The sequence below is a fragment of the Halichoeres trimaculatus genome, unplaced genomic scaffold (genome assembly GCF_033239565.1).
Source record: "Halichoeres trimaculatus isolate MK-OKI-2021-1 unplaced genomic scaffold, fHalTri1.1 fHalTri1_scaffold_18, whole genome shotgun sequence".
Classification (NCBI taxonomy): Eukaryota; Metazoa; Chordata; class Actinopteri; order Labriformes; family Labridae; genus Halichoeres; species Halichoeres trimaculatus.
This window is the reverse complement of record NW_027437196.1, coordinates 2725001-2750488: the sequence shown is the minus strand read 5'-3', so window position 1 is coordinate 2750488 and position 25488 is coordinate 2725001. Positions and strand designations below refer to the sequence as shown.

Here is a 25488-nt window from a genome sequence, read left to right as displayed (position 1 = left end):
TGACAGCCAGACAAGAGAACGCACTCACGCACACATTTACTAAAAATGTTTCAGGGGGTTTCATCCCTTTTCCTCTTATTCTTCTTCTCTGCTTCTTGAAATATTCCACCTCAGAGCATAACTCAAAACCTGATGAGTCCATCCATCAAAATTATCTTATTCCTCGTGCAAGTATCAGATGTTTCTGCACCACTACAAAGAATGATCGCTCAGATTATTAGCATTCCCAGTTTCTAGAGTCTCGAGGGCTGCTGCTCTGTTGAAATGTGTGAGCTAATGAAAGATAAATGAAGAATTGTGCAGAGACTAATGGAGAGAGAGGTTAAAGAGTTCAAGAGCTTCACTGTGATTGGTTAAAAACCCTTAACAGTGGGAAACAGTTCAAGCAAAGCAAAATATAAGACAGAGAAAGGAGTGTAACATATTCATGATGTTTATGATCAATTCTTCCAATTTTTCCTGTTGACAATGTGGCAAAAACGTCAACAGTTTCTCCACGGAGGAAGCAGAGAAGACTACAAGAGGAATGCATTTTTATGAGTGATTCTATATTTCCAGTAGATCATTTGGGTGATTTTTCACTTTCATTTCATACAGAAAATTAACAGGTTTCATCATTTATTTAGCCAAAAATGCAAATCATGTGTCAGAATTTGCAGTTTTCATGCTGTCTGATTACTCAAATGTCAAGTTTGCTCTTCAAAATCAACACTAGAATACATTTTTTATTTTCAGTATCATTTGTTTGAAATAATAATTAAATAATTTTACATTTTAATAATTTATATGGAAGAAATAATTCATTTTGTCAACTGTGTTACCCATTAAAAAACCCCAATAAATCAGCAATGGTTTGCTCCAAAGTCACATGACCCAAATCAGCTGAGGTCCCATCCTTTTTGGTGTGAACCTTGAAGAAAGTGTGTCATGTTTCAGCTCCTCCTCATCAATGTTTCATCAGAATGATTGTCTGTACATGGGGTGCATTAACTGTTCATCAACTGTGTTAGCAACATTTTCTCTTCTTCTTACTATAGATGTTATAAAGAGCAAACTGTGAAGAAAAGGAGCAGAAATATGAGCTGATGGAGGTCAGGTGGTGCCATGTTCGAGGTCTGCAGTTAGCACAAGGGACAAAACATGGAGGAAATGTCGACTGTGTTAGCATCGCTAAATGTAGAGTTGTAGAGACAGGTTTATCATGTCAATCCTGTTGATTTGTATTAAAAAAATAATCACATTTTTTTGTCCATATCACAGTTGACCAAATTACAAAAATGATGCTCCAAATATTTTTTTTGTAATTCAAATATTTAAGAATTCTTTAAAGCTTAAGCTCGCCAACTAATGATTTAGTACACTCCAGGTGTATCATTAGCAGCCAAATAGAATATGAAACAAAAAGCACAGATTTTTTTTTTTTTTACACTTTTTTGTATACCTCAAATTTTCCCTTAATGATAGAATCAAGTATCAAGTAATACAAATTTTAAGAGTTGAATGTGAATGGAAGTTAAATTTGGGGCCAATCCCAATTCGACCCCTCAGCCCTTGGTTTTGCGCAGGCATGTCTAGTGAGTTGGTGTCCCAATTCTCCTTATGGTGAAGATCTACACAGCCCCTGAAACAAATATTTTGAAATTACTCGTCATAACGATCTAGCTAACGCTGCTACAGCGACAGCTATAGCTAAAGATAGCGACATCGATGTCAGAGCAGGGTGACAGATTCACAGCAGACTTTACTGCATTTCATAAGCTATGATAAGCTAACATTACAGTATTCAGAAGCTACATCATATAACTTCTAAATACTGCAATAGTTATCTTAAAGTTAGCTCAGCTGTCTTGTCACTCATGCATTGCATTACATGGTAGTGAAATCTGTTTGCTTTGAATTTGTCTCCCTAATCTGACATCAGTTTATCACCACTTTGTAAAATGTGTTTGGTTTAGAGGAGAAGAAACAGTCACTCTGTCTACACCACAGCCAGCAAGACTAGGGGTGATGACATAACGGGGGTCGGGTGGCACACAACTTTTGCACATCAACGGCGACGTAAACAAACAGCACCTCAATGCAAAAAATTTTGAATCAAATTTTGATGCGCCTGTCTATGCACATCAGGAGCAAACTCCCCCAAACGTCTCAGTAATTGTTGTCTTTGTAGTTTTTATGTCTTTTGTCTAGCGATTGACTGATATGGATTTTTCCAGGCTGATACCCATTATTTGTAGTCAAGGAGGCCGATAAACAATATTTGAAGCTGATATTAATTTGTAGTCAAAGTGAAAATTTTGGTGTTAAAATTTTGAACAATACAAACTCCAACACTTAACTTCATTCGAATGCATTTAAGCACAAGTTTATTAAACAGCTCCCAGGCTTGCTGCATGTTTTATAAAGTTAAAATGAAAACTTAACATAAAAAAAAATAGCTAAAGTTTTCTACATAAAAAAAAGCTTTCCAAAATGTCAATGTAACTGGAATAGCTGTAATAACTGCATTGCTGATTGGCTGTTTCCCAAGCCATGGTGGAGCGGCTGCATCAGAGCCACATCAACGATGCCGATATGCTTCAAAATGCCAAATATCGGCCCCAATTCAGCCTGGCCGAAACAGTCTATACCTACTTTTCTCATTAAGAATCAGGTGCTGGAACACAAACACAATCAAGTGGTCTGCAGCGTTGAATGTTTTGGTATGTGAGGTGTCAACAACGAGCGTTTTGATTGGTTGGATGTGTACTTGTCGGAAGTGAAACTTTGGAAAAATTGACCTCTGTCTGAAAACGTTGCTGGTGTGAAAGCTTGCATTGAAAAACAGTAGGTTCGAAATAAATAAAGCATTTGCGCGACAAATTTATGCCCGGTCTGGGAAGGTAACGAGTGACAATTAGGATTGGCCCTTGATCGTATTTGACCTGAAAGTAGCTCTATGAACAACAAAACTGAATCAAATCTGAAAGATTTCACAAAAACATCTTTTCTAAGCCCATCAAATCATCTTTAAATCAAAACTTCAACTCATACTTTATATTTTGAGAAAGTCTCTTGGTAACTAGCAGAATAATGTATAAAGTGGGGGTAGTTTGTTTGCTAAAGGGATTCTATTTTGCATAACTACCCACTCATTTTGTAACAGCTCCTTGTGTTCAAACCTTGAAAAACATTGTTGTTCCTTATTAATTGAACTCATTAATTTGATGCCCAAGGTATTCTATAGTTTGGGTTTTAACAATAAAGCAAGGTATAACATAGAGCATACACTCTACAGTAGTCTACATATGGATTGAAAAGGTTTTGAATCAATTTTTAATTTAACATCCACAAAATTGTGCTGCTGCACATGTTTAATGATGGAAAACAAGCTTGAAGCCAAAGTGTTTTTCTCAAAGTGAAATAATGTACTTCTACATTAGGGGGTTTATTCATACATCTTTGCTTCAATGTGAGTATTCCCAGTTTGACATCTCGATCATAAATGCTTGGAAAGCCCTTGATGTTCCTTCATCCCTGTATGCATGTAAACAGATCTATAGCTCTGTCAAAACAAGTGAGACTTGTGTACGTCTCTGGCTGACACGTCGACACATAATAAAAGAGTTCAAGAAGGAGAAAAGGAAAAAAACATCGCTGCATATCCATCAGGACATGAAGTTTGTGCAGGAGAAGAACTTAGTCTTGATGACTAATATCTCCCTCCATTGCAGAAGTTAATGCCTACTTATTTGTTTGTCATGTTTATGGCAGCCTTGACGAGTAATAACTTTCTGTGGGAGCCTCTCGTGGGTGGTAATCTGCACCTGCAGATCGGCTCGCCATATGCTCTTTGATTATTGAAGGTGACGTGTGAGAATGCTGTCAGCCCACTGCGTCGTGTTATCTGAAGTAGACACACGGGTCAAGGCTCGCAACCGAAGCCCGACACATGCTAATGAACTCATCTCATAAAATATGCATCGAGCCCTCCCAGGGCCGTACAGTGGCAGAGGCGTGATTTTGCAGGAATTATGGGAACAGTCATTTTCCATTATGTCAACGCTAAATGAGGAGTGACCCGCGGGAGACGCATGTCTGACCCGTGTCAAGACAGTTCCTGCCAATTTTGCAGGGAGAACTTTTGCAGATCAGTTTTGACTTTTAAGATACTGCGGTGACAGAGAGAATGAATGAATCCGGGAGCGCGGCGTAACCTTGTTGGAGTAATCTCCCTCCGAAGCCAGTGTTCCAAGTCTGTATAATTAATCAAAGACAATGATGTCAATGAGGGCTCCGCTTATGAAATTAGAGGCACGCTGGCTTCCATTACTGTACAGCTTATAAGTGCATTAGGAGGGGAAGAGAGGAACAATAAACCAGGTGTGGAAACCATTAGCTCCATTCGTCAATCCAACCATTTGTGGTTCCCGTCTCTTGTTTTCGGCACAATTAAGTGTCTGATAACAAGGCCAGAGCTGGATGCCGGTGTGTTGATGTGGCAGTCAGGACTGCAAACAAGGTGTGAACAGCAGCAGTGAAATAACTGTTTGCTCAATAATGAATGAGGCTTAACAAATGAGCTTGGTTCTGTGTTATTTATTGTTCTTGTATGCTTTGGGCGCAGTAATAAATGACTGCTGAATTACAAAATCACATTTAAAGTCAAATTAATTAGAAAATGTCCTACTTGTTTAAACACAAGCCACCAGGCAACAGAGTTCTTTTATAGATCTAAACCTCACATTTTATCATTATGAGTACTTTATCTTCCCATAGGTCACAAAGTGAAGACTTCTCATGTAGCTTTTAGCATCCTTTTAATGTCAAATTCCCTAGTTTCAGATGTATTTTAACCTTTTTGTCATCAATGCCCTGTTCCTACCAAGGGGTTCACTTGAGTTTGTCTCGATGGCACGCATTTTGTGGTGTTTCCTTTGACCAAAACAGGGTCAGGTCCCCGTATTACAGACTTATACAATTTTTCCCACTTTTTGGTACCCTCCAGTTCAGGGGGTCTACAACCTTTACTTTCATAAGAGCCATTTTGCCTCAGCTCACCAGGATTTAAGTCATTCAGGTGCCACAAAATGTACTTTTTCTTCACAATAAAATATAAAAAGTGAATAAAAGTTTGTACATAGTAAAAATCTAGTAAAAAAATTATCTTAATAAGAAGGTTTTTGTGTTTATATAAGTGTAGATGTGATGTCTTGGTTGTTTTTTTTTGTTTGTTTGTTTTTTAAATATAAATTTGAAAGTATCAAAAAAAAATAAAATAAAAAAAACAAGTACAATGAATTTAATTAATTTGCAAATTTGATGAAAATTCAATAAGTTGCATTTTTTTCTAAACCTTTTTGAAACTTCAAAATTTTTCAAAAATAAAAAAAAAGAAATTTAAATGTGCAAAAAAAAGCAAAACATTGAATTCTCAAAAAACTGCCAAAATTTGATAAATAAAAAAGCAAGATAAAAAAAATGTGCTTTATTTTTTTTAAATTGTAAATAATTCAAACATTTTCAAAGGTTTTCGAAAAAAAAAAAATTAAATGTGCAAAAAGTTGCAAAACATTGAATCCTCAAAAAAATGCCAAAATTTTATAAATTAAAAAAAAAACAAGATAAAAAATTTGCTCCTTTTTTTAAATTTCATTTTAAATAGTTCAAAAATTTTCAAAAGTTTTCAAAACATGGATTTTAAACAATTTGCAAATGTCTGCAAAAATTTGAAAAAGTTAAAATTTGCCAAATTTGACATTTTCCAAAAAATAAATAAATAAATGAATTATATAACTGGAAAAAATAATACATTTGAATATGAGAAATATCTGCTGTGTTTTATTTTACTTTTTCACTGGATTTATTTGCAGGGTACATTTTGTGCACTAGCAATAGCGCTGTCACGCTATTACAAATCTCACACAGCTTTTGGCATCTGAGTTACACGCCGCCAACCAAGAAGATCACCCATACCAAGCTGTCAGTACAGTTCTGCTTGGTGGAACCAGGAACCGTTTGAATTTTTTCCATTGCCCAAATAGTTGAAGAATTACGGTAACAACAACATCTTGTACCAATTTTTGCCTGTGACTGGAACCTTGCTGCACTCCTATTCCTATGTAACGCTCTTATACCCCAGAGAGCACTTTAAAGTTTGTGTTTTTCTTCTTCAGAAGCAGTTTGACTTTCCTCAGGAGCCCAAATGGTTCAGGAGTTACGGTAATTTAAAGAGCACTTGTAAATTTGAAGCGTCTGCTGAATTTTCTCAAATTAATACCACGATAAATTATTTAATACACACATTAATTATTAGTATTTAAGCCTATTAGATGCAACAGACACTTGTTAAAGTCTGTCACTTTATTTTATGGTACCATTCTCTGAAGTCTTTGCAAAGTCTGGATAAAATTTTGGGCTTTGTTGTTTGTTTTCAGGAACTAAATTCAAACACATTCACAAAAGGGAATAAGATTTACCGTTTACCTCAGAAGATGTCAACCTTGCATTCAGACCAAAGTCTTTCTTATCTTTTAAACACTTTTGTGCCTTTTTCTGCCTTTATTCAGCGAGGTTAGGACTCTGAATGGAGCAGGACACAATAGGAAGATGGTTGGATTCAAACCTGAGCCTCTCGCTGTGGGCTCTGCTCATGAACATGTGATTTAACCACTGCCCTGACCAGCAGCCCTGGAGCAAAGTCTTAAAGAGATTATAAAAGCCATGAATGCTAGAAATATTATTTTCTCTATGTGTTCTCTGTATGATAATACATAATTCCACATCAGTTGTTATTCCCAAAAAAAGGATTTAGTCTGCTTACCGGATCTGTTTTTATATTCCTCAATACTGATTATGCTCTGGAATCCTTACATAACATTTTTCATCATGCTTGATATCATTGCTCACAGGCTAAATATATCATGCTTCCAATTCTGTTGATGCATGGCTTTGAAGACAGTGGGCATGGTTTTACTTTTGTTGTTGTTGTTGGTGTTCAAAGGTGTATAACCTGGAGAGCTTAATGCTGAATTTAACCAGCTGTTTTAATGTTGTGTGACCTGACTTTCTGTCTCACATGTTCACATGTTAACCATTTCAATGTATTTTGGGTTGGTTTTTTTTGTTGTTGATTTTTCTATTTTTTATTTTTTTTTTCAATTTTTTGCCTTTATGTTTTTGCAGTATTTTGAAATTTATCTGAGCTTTAAATACATGATTGACCTGTAGCAAAACTAAAAACAAACATTTTTTCTTAATGTCTGAAATGTTAATTTTGTTTTCCATTTCAATGTTTTTTGAAAAAAAAATTGCAAATTTGGGATTTTTTGCAACATTTTGAAATTTATTCAAGTTTGATATACATGATTGATATGTGGCAAGATTAAAGACAAACGCTTTTTTAATGCTTATAAATTCTTCATTTTATTTTTACCAGTTTACAGTTGTTGTTTTTTTTTATTTCTTTGCAAAGTTTTGATTTTCTTTTTCAATTTTTTGTTAATTTTTGTATAAAATTGGCAATTTTTTAAAATTAATTTATATCATTTTTTGGCAGTATTATTATTTCTTTTTTTTACAGTTTTATTTTTTTTATATTTGTAAATTTATTTGAAATTAAAAACTAAGACACCACATGTACAATAAAAAAAAAAAAAAAAAATCAAAACTTGTGCGATACTTATTCACTAGATTTTAACTGTGTATTAAATTTTATATACTTTAAAGTTTATACTGTCTAGATAAAGTAGATTTTGTGACTTAAATCTAGGCAAAGGCCTTCTATGAAAGTAAAGGTTGCAGACCCCGGTTAAGAGTTTCAGCTTTCTCTGAACCCATGATAATGAGCAACTGAGGTTTGGTTTGACATATAATGAAAATGAGTTTGGTTCGGGTTTGATCGGTAAAGCCTGAAGCGCATGGTGGAAATGGGCTAAAGAGTCACATTTGTGGAGCAAAGAGGCTGCTTGCTGCTTCCAAGACTGTTTTCTCAGTAAAACACTCCTACACACTGAATGTTACTGAATTGTGGTTCTTAATAAAATAGGAACATGTTGGAAATGCGCCTTAAACTTGCTCTAAGTTCCCCTAACTAGATGTGTGATTCAACGCGACAGCAGCATGCTACATCATACCTGTGCTCACAGCTCATCTGGACTCCCTGTGTTATGTGAAGACACAGAAAAACACATTGGAGGGGAGATTAAATATTCAATTGCATGTCTGCTGGCGGGATTATATATTAGTAATCTTCTGTGTGAGTTACCTCTTTCACAGAAGGCATGTCTGTCAAATGACAGGCAGCGGCAGGCGGAACAATCTCCTGTGGCCGCCGGTTGTCAAATCTGTTGTGCTGCTCACTGGGATGACGTCTGAGACGACGTCTGAGACTGAGCAGAGTATCTTAAAGAAATGATTGCAAACGCGCTGCTTTGCACTCATATTCCATACGACACGTGTGTCTGTGTGACATTCACAGAGCGCCGGTACATCATGTGCCTGCCATGGATGCAACAACCGCTCAGCTGAGAGGGATTATACAATTACTAAGAGCGAGTTTGTGAAGCAAACATAAAAAGCGTCTGAGAACCCTCTCATTAGAGTGTCTTTAAATAATACATGACTTTCAACCTCTATGGGCAATCAAGGAAGTTGCGCTGATAGGTCCACGCACAGTGAGTGGTGGCATATAACTGACAGCAAAAATAAAGTCACAGCGTTCACTTTGGAGACATGTCGTGTCGCTAATTAGAGCGTACATCCAAGGGAACTGTCTGGTTTTGAAGTAATGCATCACCGGCAAGTAATTACAACGCTTATTTTTATGTTTGAGAATGCCAGTGTGATTTGTCACCGAGCGGTTAAAGACCGGGGCGAGGAGAGGTGGGGGCAAAGATGGGTCACAGAGTTATAAACGTCAAGTTATTAGCGAGGTAAATACGCACGGATTTAGGAAGTCAGGAGGAAAGGGTTTGTCATTTTTGAACACAGACGTCCACTGTAAAAAAATTCCACTGTTAAACTCTGGAGGCAGAAATGTCCAATAATTTCCTGTTATTTTACAGTGCATATACTATGGTGTATTTTTACAGTATAAAACTGTAAATTGAAAACAGTAAAACAGTAAAATACTGGAAACCCTGCTCTCAGAATTTCTCTGTTACTTTACAGCAAAGTCATTTTTGTTGTGATGGTGTTTTGAAACTGAGAGTGAGGAGGAAACAGAGTAGATATGAGACCCTGCTGTTCATCGAGATGTTGCTCAAAGGGCACAGACAGTCTGTGCTACAAGTTTAATATTTTACAGTTCACCAAAAAACAAACAACAGCTCAGTTCATCTTTTTCTCCATTTTAAAATTGGCCAACACACTGTAAAAATCATAGGGTACATGGTCTGTGCCATGTGGAGCACTGTCAGCTCTAAACCATTGAACACAGACAGCCTGTCTGTGTCATGTGGTGCAGAGACCAAGTGTGCCCCCGTCAATGTACCGTGAGCAAAGAGGGAACAAAGCGGATATGAGACCCTGTTGTACATTGACATGTTGCGTGGAGGGAACAGGCTGTCTGTGCTCCACATGACACAGACTGGCTGTCTGTGCTCAGATTAAACTACTGGGGGGTAGTTTTTTTTTTTTTCCTTCCCTTCCATTTTAAAATCAGCCATGACACTGTAAAAATCATAGGGTACATGGTCCGTGACATGTGGAGCACTGACAGGTCTATGCTATTGAACACAGACAGCCTATCTGTGTCATTTGGAGCACTGGCCCAGTGTGCCCTGTCAATGTACCCTTAGCCAGGAGGGAACACAGTGGATATGAGACCCTGCTGTACATTGACATGTTGCATGGAGGGAAAAGGCTGTCTGTGCTCCACATGGCATGGACTGGCTGTCCATACTCAGATTGAACTGCTGCCCCAGTCGAGATACTTTGTTAACAGGGGGGGGGGGGGTAGTTTATTTATTTTCCCTCCATTTTAAAATTGGCCATCACACTGTAAAAATCATCTGGTACATGGTCTGTGCCATGTGGAGCACAGACAGTCAGGTCTCCACTAAGAGACCACTTCTCCCACTAGGGGTGGGAGAAAAAATGATGTATTGTAGTATCAGGATATATTTTTAACCATTTTAAATTGTTTTTTTTTTTATTTTCTTTTTATGTTTTTTTTTTTTTTTTCAAATTTAAATCCTTCATTTCAGGCTTTGTTTATAAGCTGGGTTGGAAAAAAGTCAATTTGGCAGATCCCCTGAAAAATCATAAAAACTGACTCATATGTGAGGAGCATTTTTTGGGGAAACTATGGCTCCTGACAAAGTCTGTAGAAATTATAATCATCACTTAATTTTTTCACATGGTCTGGTGTTAAAAAAATAAAATTAAATAAAAATTGAAAGAATTGGAACTATCGAAAAATCGCAATTTAAAAAAAAATTGGCACCCCAAAAAATATTTACTGTGTTGCCTTCTCACTCGCTGTCACAGAACGCCATCAAAACAAAAATGGCTTACCGTGTAAAATACTGGCAGCAGTAGTAATGGTGTTTTACTATGAACTTTTTCACAGTGCTGTATTTAAACATTACAGAATTTCACTTCATTTCCTTGTAAATTTACAGTAATTTCTTTCAGACACACTGACAATCTCGTCCTTCAAGTGGTTCAAACAAAGCACCCCAAAGATGACCAGAAACAGCTTTTACGCCTCTCCATTCAATCGCCACCAGATTCAATTTGTTAAAATCCACCACTTAATGAAAAAAGCCCCTGAAATTGCTCCTCTTCCTCAGCCTCGACCTGTTCTTTCACCGTTCATCTGAGACATTCCCCGTCTGTGAGGGTCAGCTACAAACTGCACAATAACACAAACAAATTGAGTTTCTGTGGAGCAGAAATTCACAGCAGTTGACCAGAAACCCATAAGTTCAGCAAAGGGAGAAATACTGTTCCTGTCAATGGGAGTCTGGAGGCTTTGAAATGAGCACTGCAGCAAAGTGTCGAGGTACAAAACAGGAAGCAGGCCACTGATAAATACATGTGGAGGTCTTCCAGTCAGTTTTAATTACAGTCTGAGCCTCCCAGTGACAAAATCAACCCTTTTAGTGGACTTTGCTTTGACCTGCCCAGTTCACCCCAAAAGATTAATCGCTGCCATCACAGCTTGGGCGAGGCCACAAGCTGGAGCATCAGTATTTAAAAATGTGTGAATTTGTTTTTCATTTAGACTCAAAACACTCACACATCCTGAATCTACTTTCTCATCTTGTTTTTGTTTCCTCCCTTCAGGTGATGAGCTGTCTACTCCTCTAAGACGGGATCCTCATCCGGCACAGCCCCCGTTTTCCATCGGACTCCTTCACAAGCCGTTTCAGCGTGGCTCTGCTCTCGTCACTGGACTTTACCCTGGGGACCTGAACCTCACGGATCCCCAATGCTAACAAGGAACTGCCTGCTGCTGTTCCTTTGGATTCTCGTCGACGGGGGCTCGGTCTCCTCTTTACGCGTGCCTTCATCGCCGCTCGGACGGGGACGAACGGGCAGGGAGCACGCAAGGAGCTCGGCGGGCCCGATGAGGAATGGGGCGGCTGGATATCAGCGGGTCAAAAGGGGCTGGGTGTGGAACCAGTTCTTCGTTCTGGAGGAGTACATGGGGTCCGACCCGCAGTATGTGGGCAAGGTAATACGGCTCATTTTTCTCTGTTTTTTATGGTGCGGGAGAGAACATAAATCACATCATAAGGAGCTGGGGAGAAATTGAATTGGTGGTAAATGGAGGGAGCTACGCTAGAACATGAGGAGGATAAAAGATGAGAGGGGGAGCAGTAAAGAGGAGTGAACTTAAAGTTTACTTTCTCTACTTTTAGCTGGGATACTTCCTCTGGAACCAGGAGTTTCTTTTCTAAGGTCGATTTAAAAAATAATCTAATTAATCACAGGATTTGTGATTAATTAATCAAATTAATCGCATTTTAATCTCATATCTGTCCCCAAATAAGGATTAGAAGTCTGGGACATCACAAAATTGTCATGCATGACTTACCAAATGAAAAACATGAAGAAGAGAAGATTTGTAAGTTCACATTTTTGTTCGTGATGTAATAAAACTTAAGTCAGGGTATCTTGTCCAAAATATTCTGTGCTCTGTAACGATACATCAGGCTAGAGCAGCTTTGGTGATATCAAAATTATTTTTCACAAAAGCTACAAACAACCGTGTTTTTGTTGACTGGCCTGTTTTCATTTTTTTTGTAAACAAACTTGCCATTCAAAGTCCCTAGCAAAAATTTGCTAGCCTCACTCGCCATCGTCATTTCCATTCCTGTTGTCGGCTTTGTTTGGTTAGATTAGCGCAAATGAGTGAAGTGATGTGCCGCTGCCATGTACAGGTCCTTCAACTGGCCAATATTAAAAAGCCCTTGTTGACATCAATAGCGTAGACTGTGAGAATAATGGATATCATCTTGCTCGGCGCCACAAAAACTGCTCCCCCTGGTGGCTGGCTGCAGTATAGGTCAAAACATCTGTCTCCCCAGTCATTCCAGATGGGCTGTGGTCAAACTTTAAAAAATTAATACACCTGGTGGAAATGTTTCTCACATCTGATGTTGTGGTGATTTGAAGATATCATTTGGCTGCCTTGTTTTCAAGTCCTCTTTTCTCTGAAAAGTTTTGTTTTCATTAGTTAAAAGAGGTTAAAAAGGAGGCTTTGATGATTGACAGCTGCCTTTCTTGTGTATTTTTTTCAGGGATCGTAAAATACGTCAGGCGGTAGAGTCAAGAAGTGATTAGACTCTCAAAAGAAAACAAAAAATATTATTTTATGTCGGCTCCACTCAGTTTATCCCAGAATCCCTCACAGTCTGTACTGCACTGACTCGGCACCTGTGACGGGGGAATTTTGGCTTCAAAACCATACAATGGTAAATGGTGGAGCCTCGCTGTTCACTCTAGATACAGTCTGTGGTTTATATAGAGACAGGGTCTGACAGAGCTTGTCAATCAAATTCCTGCTCATTAACTACTGTGGGTGAGAGCGGTGTGCTCTTTGGATGAGAGCTCAGCATGGATATGAGGAGAAGATGTGAGATATGAAAGTTCAGGCAGCTCACGCTGAGGCTGTGTCATGGTAGTTGAGAGAGAAAGAGCAGCGCCATCGTGAGAAAAAATGACAGAGATCATGGAGAGGATCAAAGGATGGAGCGCCAGAGATGAACGGAATGAAAAAAGGACATTTTGTCTGTTTTTTGGATCAAAACCAAGAAGAGAGTCCACTCTTCTTAGGTAGTTTTGGTGTTTTCAGGGTCAGAGATTTGATTATTTTTTAAAGTGACAGCCCTAATCCTGTCACTTCCTGTTTTAAGATATGAAAGGTCTCAGAAAATCCATACATACTGATGGAGCTGTGCCAACATTCCTATGTTAGATTACACAGACTCACTCGACATTGAAGTGGTGAGAAAATCGATGTTGTGGTTGAGATAAATTTGAATTATGGTCCTTGTAAAGCTGTCAAAGCAGGAAAGATGCTGACAACAGTAAAAAGGCCGCAGAGAGAAACCCAACATGTGCCGAATAGGACTGAGAAATACAAGCGTATCCCATCAGGAACCCCCTGAAACTTGTCCGTCTCCCTTTTCAGAGCAGGATTTTGTATTCTCTGCTGTAGCTTAAGACATCCGTAAGTAAACTCTGTGGGGTTTTAAGGCTAAACTTGTAATTTGGCACTCCTCGCTTACATAGGATAATAGTAAGACTGACTTATCTGCCCCAGTGCCGCTGCAATCAGCCCTGACAAGCCGTGCTGTTTGTGGAAGTCTCCGGGGCTAAGAGCAGGGGGAGGGAGGCGGCTGTCTGCTGCGCGCTTAAGTCACTTAATCCTGGGCCGCAGCACCGCTTCAAAATAATTGACTGATTCTTTGCCGTGTGAAAAGCATTTGGAGATGAGGTCCTCGGACCTTTGTCGGGACCGTTTCAGAATGAATGTTGCTCTAACGGGATCAGAGTTGCAGGAAGACGCCTGGAGACTGGGCGGGCAGGGTGGTAGTGACGTGTCGTCCATCACAGCGGTCTAAGGATACAGTTTGTTTTCAAGGCACATAAATGAACTCTAATGAACCGTGAGTCTTAGTGCAATGGATGCTTGTCCTTTAATACATCACTGTCTAATTGTGCTAATTTATTCACCCTGCAGAGTCAACATGATCTCCATCCAATGAGCTGCAGAGTGTCCAAGTGATTGTGCCTCCAGATACGGCTGCTCTAAAGAAAGCAGAGTCCACCCTGAGCGAATAAAGCAGTGATTATCACAACTCTTACTCGTAATACTTCTCTGGATTTCAAAGGGCTGAGCCGGAGAGGTGCTCGCCTGCTGAATTATGGCTAAAATCAGGCGCTCAAACCCAGTCAATATCAAGATCATGACTATTTAACACGTTATCTGGGGCAGGAGGTGAATTAAACATGGCACCGGCAGGCTGAGAGGGTTTTCGACAGATATTTGACTCACACTTCCTGCTCTTGTCGTTTTATTGGACCAGAGCAGGAAGGTGAAATGAGGTAGGGTTAGCGGGTTTAACTAGCTACAGAAATGCTAGGGCACATTACCATCCAAAATTAACGAGTTTAACTTTGTGCCCTGTCACTTCGACTTAAATTAAACATGCCAGGAGCCTGGCATCTGGTCGTTCGGTCGTGATGCTTCTCCCATTCTACAGCACTTGTTGCCATCAGGGTGTTGGTTAGGGGAAGGCTCTTACACTCTTACCTTACAGGAATGCATTTCTTCCTATCTGTATGAACACGACATCTCTCATGGTCAGAATCATTTTTATTATTTTGCTCTCAACTTAAAGAAGTGGCTTTATACAACAGAGACCACAGGACCATGCTAGAGATAAACTGAGTCAGCATTTTTAGAACAGAAGATGAAGCATGCGTATAGAGGGTGTCAGCATTGTCAAGGACAGATAAAAAAGTTGCTTGAATCCAAGCAAAAAAAAAAGCAAAAAAAAAAAAAAAAAAGTTGCCTCTTTTTTTTTTGAGAAAAAAGGTAAGAATTCAGATTTTTTTTTTTTTCCTAGAAAACATTAGTAAAAAAAAATTGGACATTTTTTCCCAAGCGGCCCTTACCCACTTTCATAGAAACAGCTTTTGTTTCTGTAAAAAAAAAAAACAAAAAAAAAACTCAGCTCTTCCTCACTTTTTTTGTGAAGTCCTGGATGTGAGGCTGACAGAAAGGTTTTTATCCAAAAGAGAACAACGATATTTAAAAGAGTGGACCCATTCAATCCCCTCATACTGAGTAAAAGCCTAACATTTATCTTCTTTTGTCCTTTTGGATCTAGAAAAGTTCATTGCGTTTGTTTTATCACCATTTAAAAAAAATTAGCTTGTAGCTGGTTGACTGCATTTAAAAGAGAAAAACCTGAAGTGTAAATGATGGTGTCATCGGCATAAAAAGGAAACTTTGCCTCTGTGACATTTTTACATACATTATTGATGAAAATCACAAAGACAACAGGACCCAAAATGGACCCTTGAGGGACCCCATTTTTTATTTTCAAAAAAGTAAAATTCAAGGTCTTAATGGGATTACTCCTGGTAAAATAAAGGTTAAATTAAAAAAAATAAAAGGAAAAAAAAATGTATATATATATGCAAGATTAATCAAACAAAATAAGGCTGTACATGTAAGACATAAATTTACAACAATAATCTGATAAATTTATGAGAATTATCTCACAAATACACAAGAAAAAATACAAATTTGCAAGAAAAAAGGCATGAATTTTCAAACGTTATCTCACAAATTTAGCCGAAAAAAAAAAAAAAAAATGAGAGAGAAAATGAGAATTAAGTCTTGCATTTTATTTATGGGAATAAACTTATTGTATCAGTGTATAGCTAGGCTATTAGAAGCTCTAAGAAATGTAGGATGAAAATGTGAGATCACTTAGGTGTAAATCGATTTTGAATTTCACAAGATGCTTCTTGTTCCTCATTTCTGCTCTTCTGAAAGTCTACCCAAAGGCTAAAATGATGAGTTTTTTCCTTTTATTTTTTTTCTTTGTTCTCTTAAATTCACGAGATTAAGCTCTTAAATTTCCTTTTTTTAAATTTTTTAATATGGCACTAACCCTCTGTCATAGAAATATGTTGTTTTTTAGGTTCTAAAACAAATGGTAGGTTAAAAAAAAAATAAAAAAAGTTGGGTTTCCATTCTACACAACGACAAAGTTTCAAATTATGCTGTAAATGTTGTCCTGGGTGACTGTAAAAATTCACACCAGACTTCCCAGACACAAAATTTGCACAGAATTAGAAATTGCCAAATGAAAAACGTACGTAGATTTGTGTTGTTTAAAATAGAGAAACGATTCTTTTAGAATGGCAACAGTGGGGGAGGCTGCTAGAGTTCTAGGTTCTAGAGAATAGAGCTGGAAACATGGAATATGAGCATTGAATGATGCACAGTAAAGGTCTGAAGGTTGGTTTAAACCTTGGATTCACTTTGAGGATGAAGAGGGTGAACAATTTAACCAGCGAGCCGAACCAGTTCCTCGTCAACGAACATTCCAGTTTAAATCATGTGGAGCTTTTTCAGAGCTGTCAGAGGGACAACACAAGCCTGGAATTTAGCATAAAACTTCCTTGTTAGGTCAAAAAGCTTTTCTTTTGTTCCTAGCCGTTGGTTTTTCTTTCAGCACCGCCCATACCATCAGCAGCTGCTGGGCTTTGACTGAAGGTCAGTTTTCTCTGACCTGTGGTTTTTAGAGTTTTTTATTTGAGGACAAGGGCACATTATGATGTACAGACTCTGTTTATTCAAGCGGCTTTAAAGGCTCGTCTTACATAAGAGCCGTTTCTTTCCTTTAGTAAAAGGAATCTCATGCAACCTGCGCTGAGCTGTGAGCTGAGCTGCTGCTTGGTTTCCTCTGGAGACGTCTCCACTGATGACAGGGCCTTAGATATAATAATAGCTTCTTTTAATTTGACCCATTTGTACTAAAATATTATTTCACAAAGGGGCTGCTGCCAAGTTTTGACAGTTCAAACTGTCAGCAGGTGGATTCTCAGCTTGGTGGAGTGCTTTGGTCATTTTTAGTAATTGTTTTAAAGGAGACCACCGCAGAGGGATTTTATTATGAAGCAGTTTTGCTCCTCAGTTTTTTGCAGGTTGAATAAGAAGTTTTTTTAATGGTAGACTCAGTGTAGTTGGGTGTTTTTAAAGCTTTGGGTTCGTCTCGGTGCAATCACACGGACAAAACACAGGAAGTGTTAATCAGAAAAGCTTCAGTCTCTGAGCACAGTGAGTTTAAATCCCACACCATTTTTTTTTGTTACTAAATCCTGACTAAGACAGCAGCACTGTCATTTTAAAAAAGAGTTGTATTAAATGCATCACTGCTAACTATAATTGCAACAGTCAAATCAACACTAATTAGAGCTGGAGATTAAAATTCACTTAATTCATATTCCTGACAACACGCAGCATTTCTGTTCCTTCAGACAGCAGAAAGACAAGACGAGGAGCCGCAGGAGGAGGAGGAGGAGAAAGAGGAGGAGAGATGATGGAGCAGAGATTAAGAGCACCCATGATGAACTGGTTCCTGAAAACTGCTGATATATACAGATGCAGAAGAACACAAAGTTTGCCAATAAGAGATGATAAATTGGGCTGATTTATTCGTCTGCTTCGTAAACATATTGGGCAGATAAATTATGTTTGATTTGTGCTTTTGAGGAAGATATTTTTAAGACTGTTAAATGCTTCGTTATCAAAACTTCACAAGAAATCCCTAAATGATTTGAGCATTTACATTTCCTGTCAGGTATGAAAATATATCGATACAACTATATTAAGGATACTTTGACCTGTGATGAAATATCTAGATTTCAACTCTTATAATTGACATTTTTCTTAAAACATAAACTCATATTGTGTGGTGGTGAAATGAGGCGTGTTTCTATGTATCCAACGCAAGAGAGAAACTGCAAATGAAATGTAGGGAAGAGCATCAGACACACAAGTAAGGATGAAAACAATCATGTTGACTTTATTAAGTCTTTTAGTGAAATGTGTGGGTCTTTGTCTTTCCTCCCAGCCCACAAAATGTGATATTTAATGACCAAACCTGTTCTTAGTAGAGCTTGTTAATGTAAAATCCTGACCTAAAACGAGCTGTTTGGATTTTGGGGATTTGCTGACGTCAGCGATTCCCTTTTTTGACCAATCAGGAGCAAGTCTAACCTGATTGGTCCACTGGAGCAGATACCCCCGAACCCCCTCCCTACCCACTCCTCTCCCCGCTCTCCAGCAGCAGGGAGGAGAATGCTGAAGTTGAAGAGCCATCACTGCTCTATTTTTGGCTGTAAACAGCCTCATAGCTCCATGCTCAAGCTTCCCATCTCAGAAGAAGACAGACTAAGTGTCTAGAGTTCATTTATGAGGGAAATGTTCCAGCTACACTCAGTAAAACTGAGCATGTGTGTGCTAGTCACTTCACGGCCGACTGCTTTTCCAACTTTGGACAGTCCAACAGAGGGCTAGCCAATAGACTGGTCCTGAATCCAGGCGCATTACCAACCATCCTCCAACAAACCTGGGACCCTGGAAATGTGAGTATTTTAAATGCTGTGTGCTGTGGAGCAGATAGAAGAGCTTTTCCTCAGTGTCCCCCATGTCTCTGTGTTAGCTTCAGGATGCTAACTTTAGCTGCAGTTAGCCTGTTGTTTTAGCCTGTAATGTTACGGTAAATGAGCTTCTCTGTTTTCTAAACATTGTACACTCGGAGCTCGTGGTGCCGCTCTCAGTGACGTGGAAGAGCGGGGCGGTATCAGTGGTGGCTCATTTACATATGAAGGCCACGCCCACTAAATCAGAGCGTTCTGAACAGAGGGGCTATGAGAGCCTGGAAACAATGCTGCTGTGCTTGATTTATTGGCTTTTTGGACCAAAACATGTTACTACCATTTCTTGAAGACATGAATGATCCATATTAAACTGCAGGAAAGGAGCAGAATATGGGAGCTTTAACAAAGAGCTGATGCTAAAGTCAACTTTTCAGCAACAAATATCACACAGCTACCTGTGAGTGTCTGTGTAACCTCAGTCAGAGAGGAGCTCTTGTAGCGTCTTTGGATCAAACCAACTCCAGGGAGAGGGGGGGTGCTTTTTGAGGTTTGAATGTAAGGCACAAGTAGACGACTTGTTTTGACTTGACAAAAATATTAGAGATGACAGGGTTAAAGAGTTGGCAGGTCTATCTGAACGTGGATCACTCAGACAGACACAGGACAGGAGCTGCAGATTTAATCTGAGCGAGTGCTGAGCGGTCTGTGGGTTAAAACTGGAGTTTTCAGTTTGGGAGGAAACAGACGCCACTTCAAGGTCAGAGATGGAAAAGACAAAAACAGACGTGAACATTATGTCCCAGAGCAAAACCTGCTCAACAACTGACTTCTTCAGCAAAATTAAAGGTTTTTCAAAAAAATAATTACTTTCACTGGTAACTTATTACATTTATGAAGGAGTTATTCAGTTACTAATTCAGTTACTTCTTTGGGGAACTTGGGGAACAACTTCTCTTCTGATGAAATAGTCTCTGTATTTCCGATCATTCACCTCGCTCATCTTTCAAACCTAACTGTGTATAAGTTAAGATCAGTGCTGTAAAGGGAATAGTGGTGCTGAGACCTCACCAAAATAACTCTTGCATCTCTGTGCGCTCTTTGCTCTTCTTCTGATAAATGAGTGCAAGCAAAGCAACATTTATTCTCTTCTGCGACACCAGATGAAGGGAAAAAAGCCAAGTCTGCATTTCCTCTTGTTTGACTAGGGAGTGAAATCTGTGTCCCAACAGCTTCAGGTGTGGCCGAGTTCAGGTGTCAGACTCCAGACACAACTTACACTACTTACTCCTTATCCACTTTGCTCCCTGGGGCGAGAACGGGGTCACAGAGACTCAGCCAAGTCTTCAGCTCTCCTCCTACTGGTCCCACTGCTGGCGTTAATATGTAAGCAGCTGCTCTGAGGAGAGGAGCTGAGAAGATTCCTCTTTTTGCATGAAGCTGAACCGTCTCAGGAGTGGATAAAATAATCATTTCCAAAGCATCATGCACTTATTATTTCATTGAATAAATAGAAATTTACTGAGCGTTATAAAATAAAGATGAAGTTCAGAGTGAGGCTGTGTCCCTGTAGTTTACGCCGACTGTTGTGTAACTTTCAGTCGCGTTGCTATTCACAGAGAATAAACAAGGACAGAAATGACAAAACACCATTATGGTTTAATGATTGTCTCCGTCTGACATGCATAATCATTCTGTCAAACTGCAAACAAAGGAGAACATGCTGGATAAAAATCACTTTGAGTCCCAACATTTCGTGAAATGCAGGCATCAACATTGAAAAAGTTCAGACGAGCTCTCTTCGACAACAACCGCATCACTGCAGATTAGCAATTAAAGCCCAGAGGGCTTAAGGGGGGCTGATGTAACAACCCCGTGCACTCACAATAAGATAATGCAGAGGCCTTTCCAGTGCTGAGCACTGATTATCTGCAGGAAAAATCTGCCATTAGTGGTGTGGCTGTATATCAAGCCGGGCTGCTTCCTCTCACTCTCTATTAAACTCTCCGCTGAGTTCAGCAGCTATTTTTGCAGCATCTTCCTGTCGAGCATCACGGCAGACTCCGTTTGTATATATTGGTCATGAAGTGCTGTCTGACATATTTTTCCCTGGAATTATAGTTATGTGGCAATTCAGGATGCACTAAAAAGAAACGGCCTGTCATTTTGAAGGATGATAAATATGAGCGCTTACTGGCAGAAGAGGTGTAATCAAATGCAAAACATACCTCAGGTTTGCAATCACCTACACAGAAAGGATGATGTTTGTGAGCACGGCAAAGAAAGAACACAGAATACCTCGTGTGATAAATTATAAATTACACACACATGCTTACAGACAGTCTATGTAGAAGAATGACAAGTTTAACTGATCATATCTGCCATGAGATGATTGAAATTCAAATTCTTGTTTGTTTTAAATTCCAATCTTGTATCATGCCGAGGGATGGGCAATCGAGAACTAGTCCCTGTTAAGAATTAAGAAGAAATGGTAAAAATCTATCGACATCATCAGCCTTTATGCTTAAAACTTCCCCTGTCGATTCTTTGCATTACACCAAAGCTGCCAAAAATTGACTACTCACCCCAGATATGTTAGCTTAGCAGTTAGCTAACAGTTTCCCAAGAAAACTCTAATTCAGGATTTTCTCTCACACAAGATTCCTATTCAATACATTTAGAGATGTGTACCAAATAAGGTACTTTTTTTAGGTATCCACCAACTTCAGTCAAAAGGACCGGGTATCAATTCTGTAAAATTAAAAGGTACCATGTTTAAGTACCTAAATGCATCCTTGTAACTGTGAGGGAGTGGTAACTGCTAGACATAAACACAGCATTACAAGGTTTTGTGCTAAAAAATAAATTTGTTAAATGAAAAAAAAAAAAAAAAAAAAAATTATATATATATATATATATATATATATATATATATATATATATATATATATATATATATATATATATATATATATATATATATATACAAAATTATTATTATTATTATTTTTATTATTATTATTATTACACGAATGGATTTTTTATACCATATAAACACAAAAAAAGTACCAAAAATTGGTACTGATGAGTACTGGTACCAATTGCCAGGTACCAGGCATTGGTACCATATTGTTTCAAATGTGAGAGGTACCCATCTCTAGATACATTTAATATGATATTCACCTCATAATGTTCTGAAAATATGTAGGAAAAAATAGTGTTAGCTTGATGCTAATGTACATGGGAAATTACATTGGTATGCTAGTGGTTAGCAATTTTACAAAAGAATTTCAACTATTATCACTGAAACATATCACAGTCACTCTGTTAACATCACTGAAGACTCTAAGTGTCAAAATACTTTCAAACAGGAAGACAGACAAAAAGTTTCGTACATAATTACAGCAAATGTAACCGAGGTCACATTTTTCCGTTACCGTTTAAAGATGAATGTGCACGATAAGGTGCAGTTATTATAAATTTACAGTTGTTTATTCGATTTCTCGTGTATTTTGTCTCGCGTTGTTTGTATGTCTGGTGGTAGTGACACAAACCAATCACCTCCCTGGATTCTGGCTGAACCAGGAAGTGTGTGTATAAGACGGTGCATTTCATAGCTGGAGACGCATGACTCTAGTCCAAAAAGTCTGAGTAATGGGGAAGCTGTAGCTTATACAATGACAGGTGGAGTAACTGAATTTATAATCCGTAGCTGAGTGAGGCTGGATGAGATGATACAACTTCAAACTGGAATTGGCCGGTGTTTTTGGGTTTCCTTTTCCTTTTGGTGTACAGAGATGGCAAGCTGAACGAATAAACCAATGTTGGAATCTACCTGTATAACAACCACTGCACCAATAAGCTTTTCTATGAAAAGATGCTTTATTTTCTAGCCTTTTGGAGTGTCGTATCTCTGGAGGAGAAAACAAAACTTTTCTTTGAATATTTTGGACTTAAAATCAGGGATTACCTGAGATAACTCATTTTGAGTCTTTTGTTAATTACTATAATTGAAAGAGTGAAGTTAAACCACTGAAAAAAACTTTTTTGGCAGATATTTTTGTATTTATTTTCTTATTTTTATTTATTTTCATTTTCAATACTAACTTTAAAAAAGCTCATTCACTGTCAGATGTGCCTTATTGGGTATTGACACCTACTTAATTTCCCTCTTTTGAGTTTACAACTTCAGATTTCATCAGCCAGATAGATAGATAGATAGATAGATAGATAGATAGATAGATAGATAGATAGATAGATAGATAGATAGATAGATAGATCACTAAAACCTCATCAATACCCATCCTTAACCAGGCCGTTGGATTTCCTTAGTGAAACTAAAACCTTCTCCCATTAAAGACAGAAAATCTCTGAGGAGGAAAGGCCTGTGCAGAAATAGAGTAAGAGTGAGCGTCTTCTTAATGAGTGATGTAGAAATATGATGGATAGAGAGCAGAGCAGCTGGGATGGAATGATGCAGTTACAGTTATTGATTAGAGGTGGAACCAAATTACGATGATCTCCCATATTCTTGAAGGATCTAAAGATATATCAGTGCACGTCAGAGAAACTCGGCTCTGTTACCTCCCACTGAGAGTGTCACCAGATCTGAGAGTGTGTTCTTTCTATATCAGTCATGGCTGCATGACAGCACCGCATCGTGTCAGACTTTCAAACCGAAGAGGGAATGAACTAATGTAACACCGTCAGGATGCATGGAGGAATCTGTGAAAAGCAACACCTCAGCAATTAAGTTTAGAGAGCAAACATTTTAGCCATAACAGCACAAACACTGGAGGTTAATGATGAATCCAATCAATTCAGAGAGCGTCACACCCAGGGCCTGGAAAACGGAGGCTAAAAAGGTCTCTGAGTAGCCTTTATTCCAACACAGAGCATGTGATGGCATGTGATGGCATGCTCCAATGCCCACTTCCTCACACTTCCAGACAAAAGGTCGCTCATTTAAATACAAGTCAATAAACCACTTTCTCCGGAAAGGGCAGCCCTGGTTTCTCCTACAACTTGTTTATTCCCTCGCTTCCTGCCTGACAAGGAATGACCATCCCTCTTTTTATTGATGGCTCTTCCTCCAGGTCCCACCCCACACCTGGCGCTGATTTATTACCAATGTGAAGCCCGCGATTTAATCTTTCAATGAGGACCTATAAGAAGGACATAAAAAGCTTTTCAACAAGACGAACGCGCCCGGCCACAACAAAGAGATTCCATCATCCGACAATATGAAATTTACCAGCTTTGCTCGTCGTCGCCGTTCCACGCTGTTAAATATGGTTTGCTTTAAATGCTTTGGGTTTTGGCTGTAAAACACTTGAAAAAGCTAAAGGAGAGGTATAAAAGCAGCAAACCTGTTTACACACTGTGGTGATGATCGCTGCTGTTGTTAAATACTTCAGTGGGATTTATCGCAAGGATGCAGTTAATTACCATCGACTCCAAAATCACAGCCTTGATGTCTTGATTGCTGTGAAGCTCTAACCAGTGACCTGCAGCTACGCCAGGCCTTTACATGCAAGGTCAAATAATGATCCACATGATCAGTCAAAGATTTCCACAGTCTAATGTAATAACTTATTGTTTGACGCAACAATACTGCATTGATTAAGGTAACGCGAGTCCCTTTCAGGGCTGTGAGATCTGGTGCTCATACGGATGTTTAATAAAGGCAATCACACTCAGAGACCTTGGGGGTTTCTTCATAACTTTCAAAATGCATGATTCACATCCATTTTTAAAGCACACTGAGAACTGATGATGGTGTCAGATACAGTCCAATTTCCCTGGTTCCATCAAATATGAAAAGTATAAAATAGTGTCTCTGACAAACTTTGGTGCTTTTAGCTGTCGCTGATATGGAGTCGGCAGCTTAAACTCAGGTTGTCGAGGATGTCACTTACAGCTGGCGAGACAAAGATATAAGAAGCTATAAAAAGAGACTGGGAACAGCAGTTTCTGCCATGTATGGTTTAGGAGAATGAAGAAGTTTCAGATTGACTAATGGGGAAAGTGAAGTCTTTTCAGAAAAAGTAGAGTATTTTGTGAACTGTGCGTTGGAAGCTGGTTGCAATTAAGCGGCAACCTCAAGCCGTAAGTAACAAAGCAACTTCAGAGTGTAGTAAAACCAAACTGCAGGTCTTTGAGTGTCCACTTGAGGGTGGCTGCAGAAAGACCAAAAACTAAGCCAGAACACAGCATTTAGGGGGCAGCAGCCTAAGCAGGGAAGCCCAGACTTCCCTCTCCCTAGCTACGTCATCCAGCTCTTCCCAGGGGATCCCGAGACGTTCCCAGGCCAGCCGAGAGATGTAGTCTCCCCAGCGTGTCCTGGGTCTGCCCCGGGGTCTCCTCCCAGTGGGACGTGCCCTGAACACCTCACCAGGGAGGCGTCCGGGAGGCATCCTCATCAGATGCCCGAGCCACCTTATCTGGCTCCTCTCAATGCGGAGGAGCAGCGGCTCTGCTCCGAGCTCCTCCCAGATCTCTAAGGGAGAGCCCGGCCACCCTACAGAGGAAGCTCATTTCGGCTGCTTGTACCCACGATCTTGTTCTTTCGGTCACTACGCAAAGCTCATGACCATAGGTGAGGGTGGGAACGAAGATCGATCGGTAAACAGAGAGCTTTGCCTTCCGGCTCAGCTCCCTTTTCACCACGACAGACCTGTGCAGAGTCCGCATTACTGCAGACGCTGCACCGATCCGCCTGTCGATCTGTCGCTCCATCCTTCCCTCACTCGTGAACAAGACCCCGAGATACTTAAACTCCTCCACTTGGGGCAGGATCTCCCCCTCAACCCGGAGAGGGCACTCCACCCTTTTCCGGCTGAGGACCATGGACTCAGATTTGGAGGTGCTGAT

At 39.2% G+C, this 25488-nt stretch overlaps 1 protein-coding gene across 1 annotated transcript in view; it reads left to right on the top strand.

Annotated features, from left to right (window-relative positions):
- LOC141807220 (cadherin-12-like) overlaps positions 1-25488 on the top strand; it is a 216578-nt gene that overhangs the window by 76316 nt on the left and 114774 nt on the right. The window contains exon 2 of the mRNA XM_074693046.1: positions 11272-11662. Coding sequence (XP_074549147.1) covers positions 11417-11662 — 246 coding nt within the window. The 5' untranslated portion in view covers positions 11272-11416. The remainder of the gene's footprint in view (positions 1-11271; positions 11663-25488) is intronic.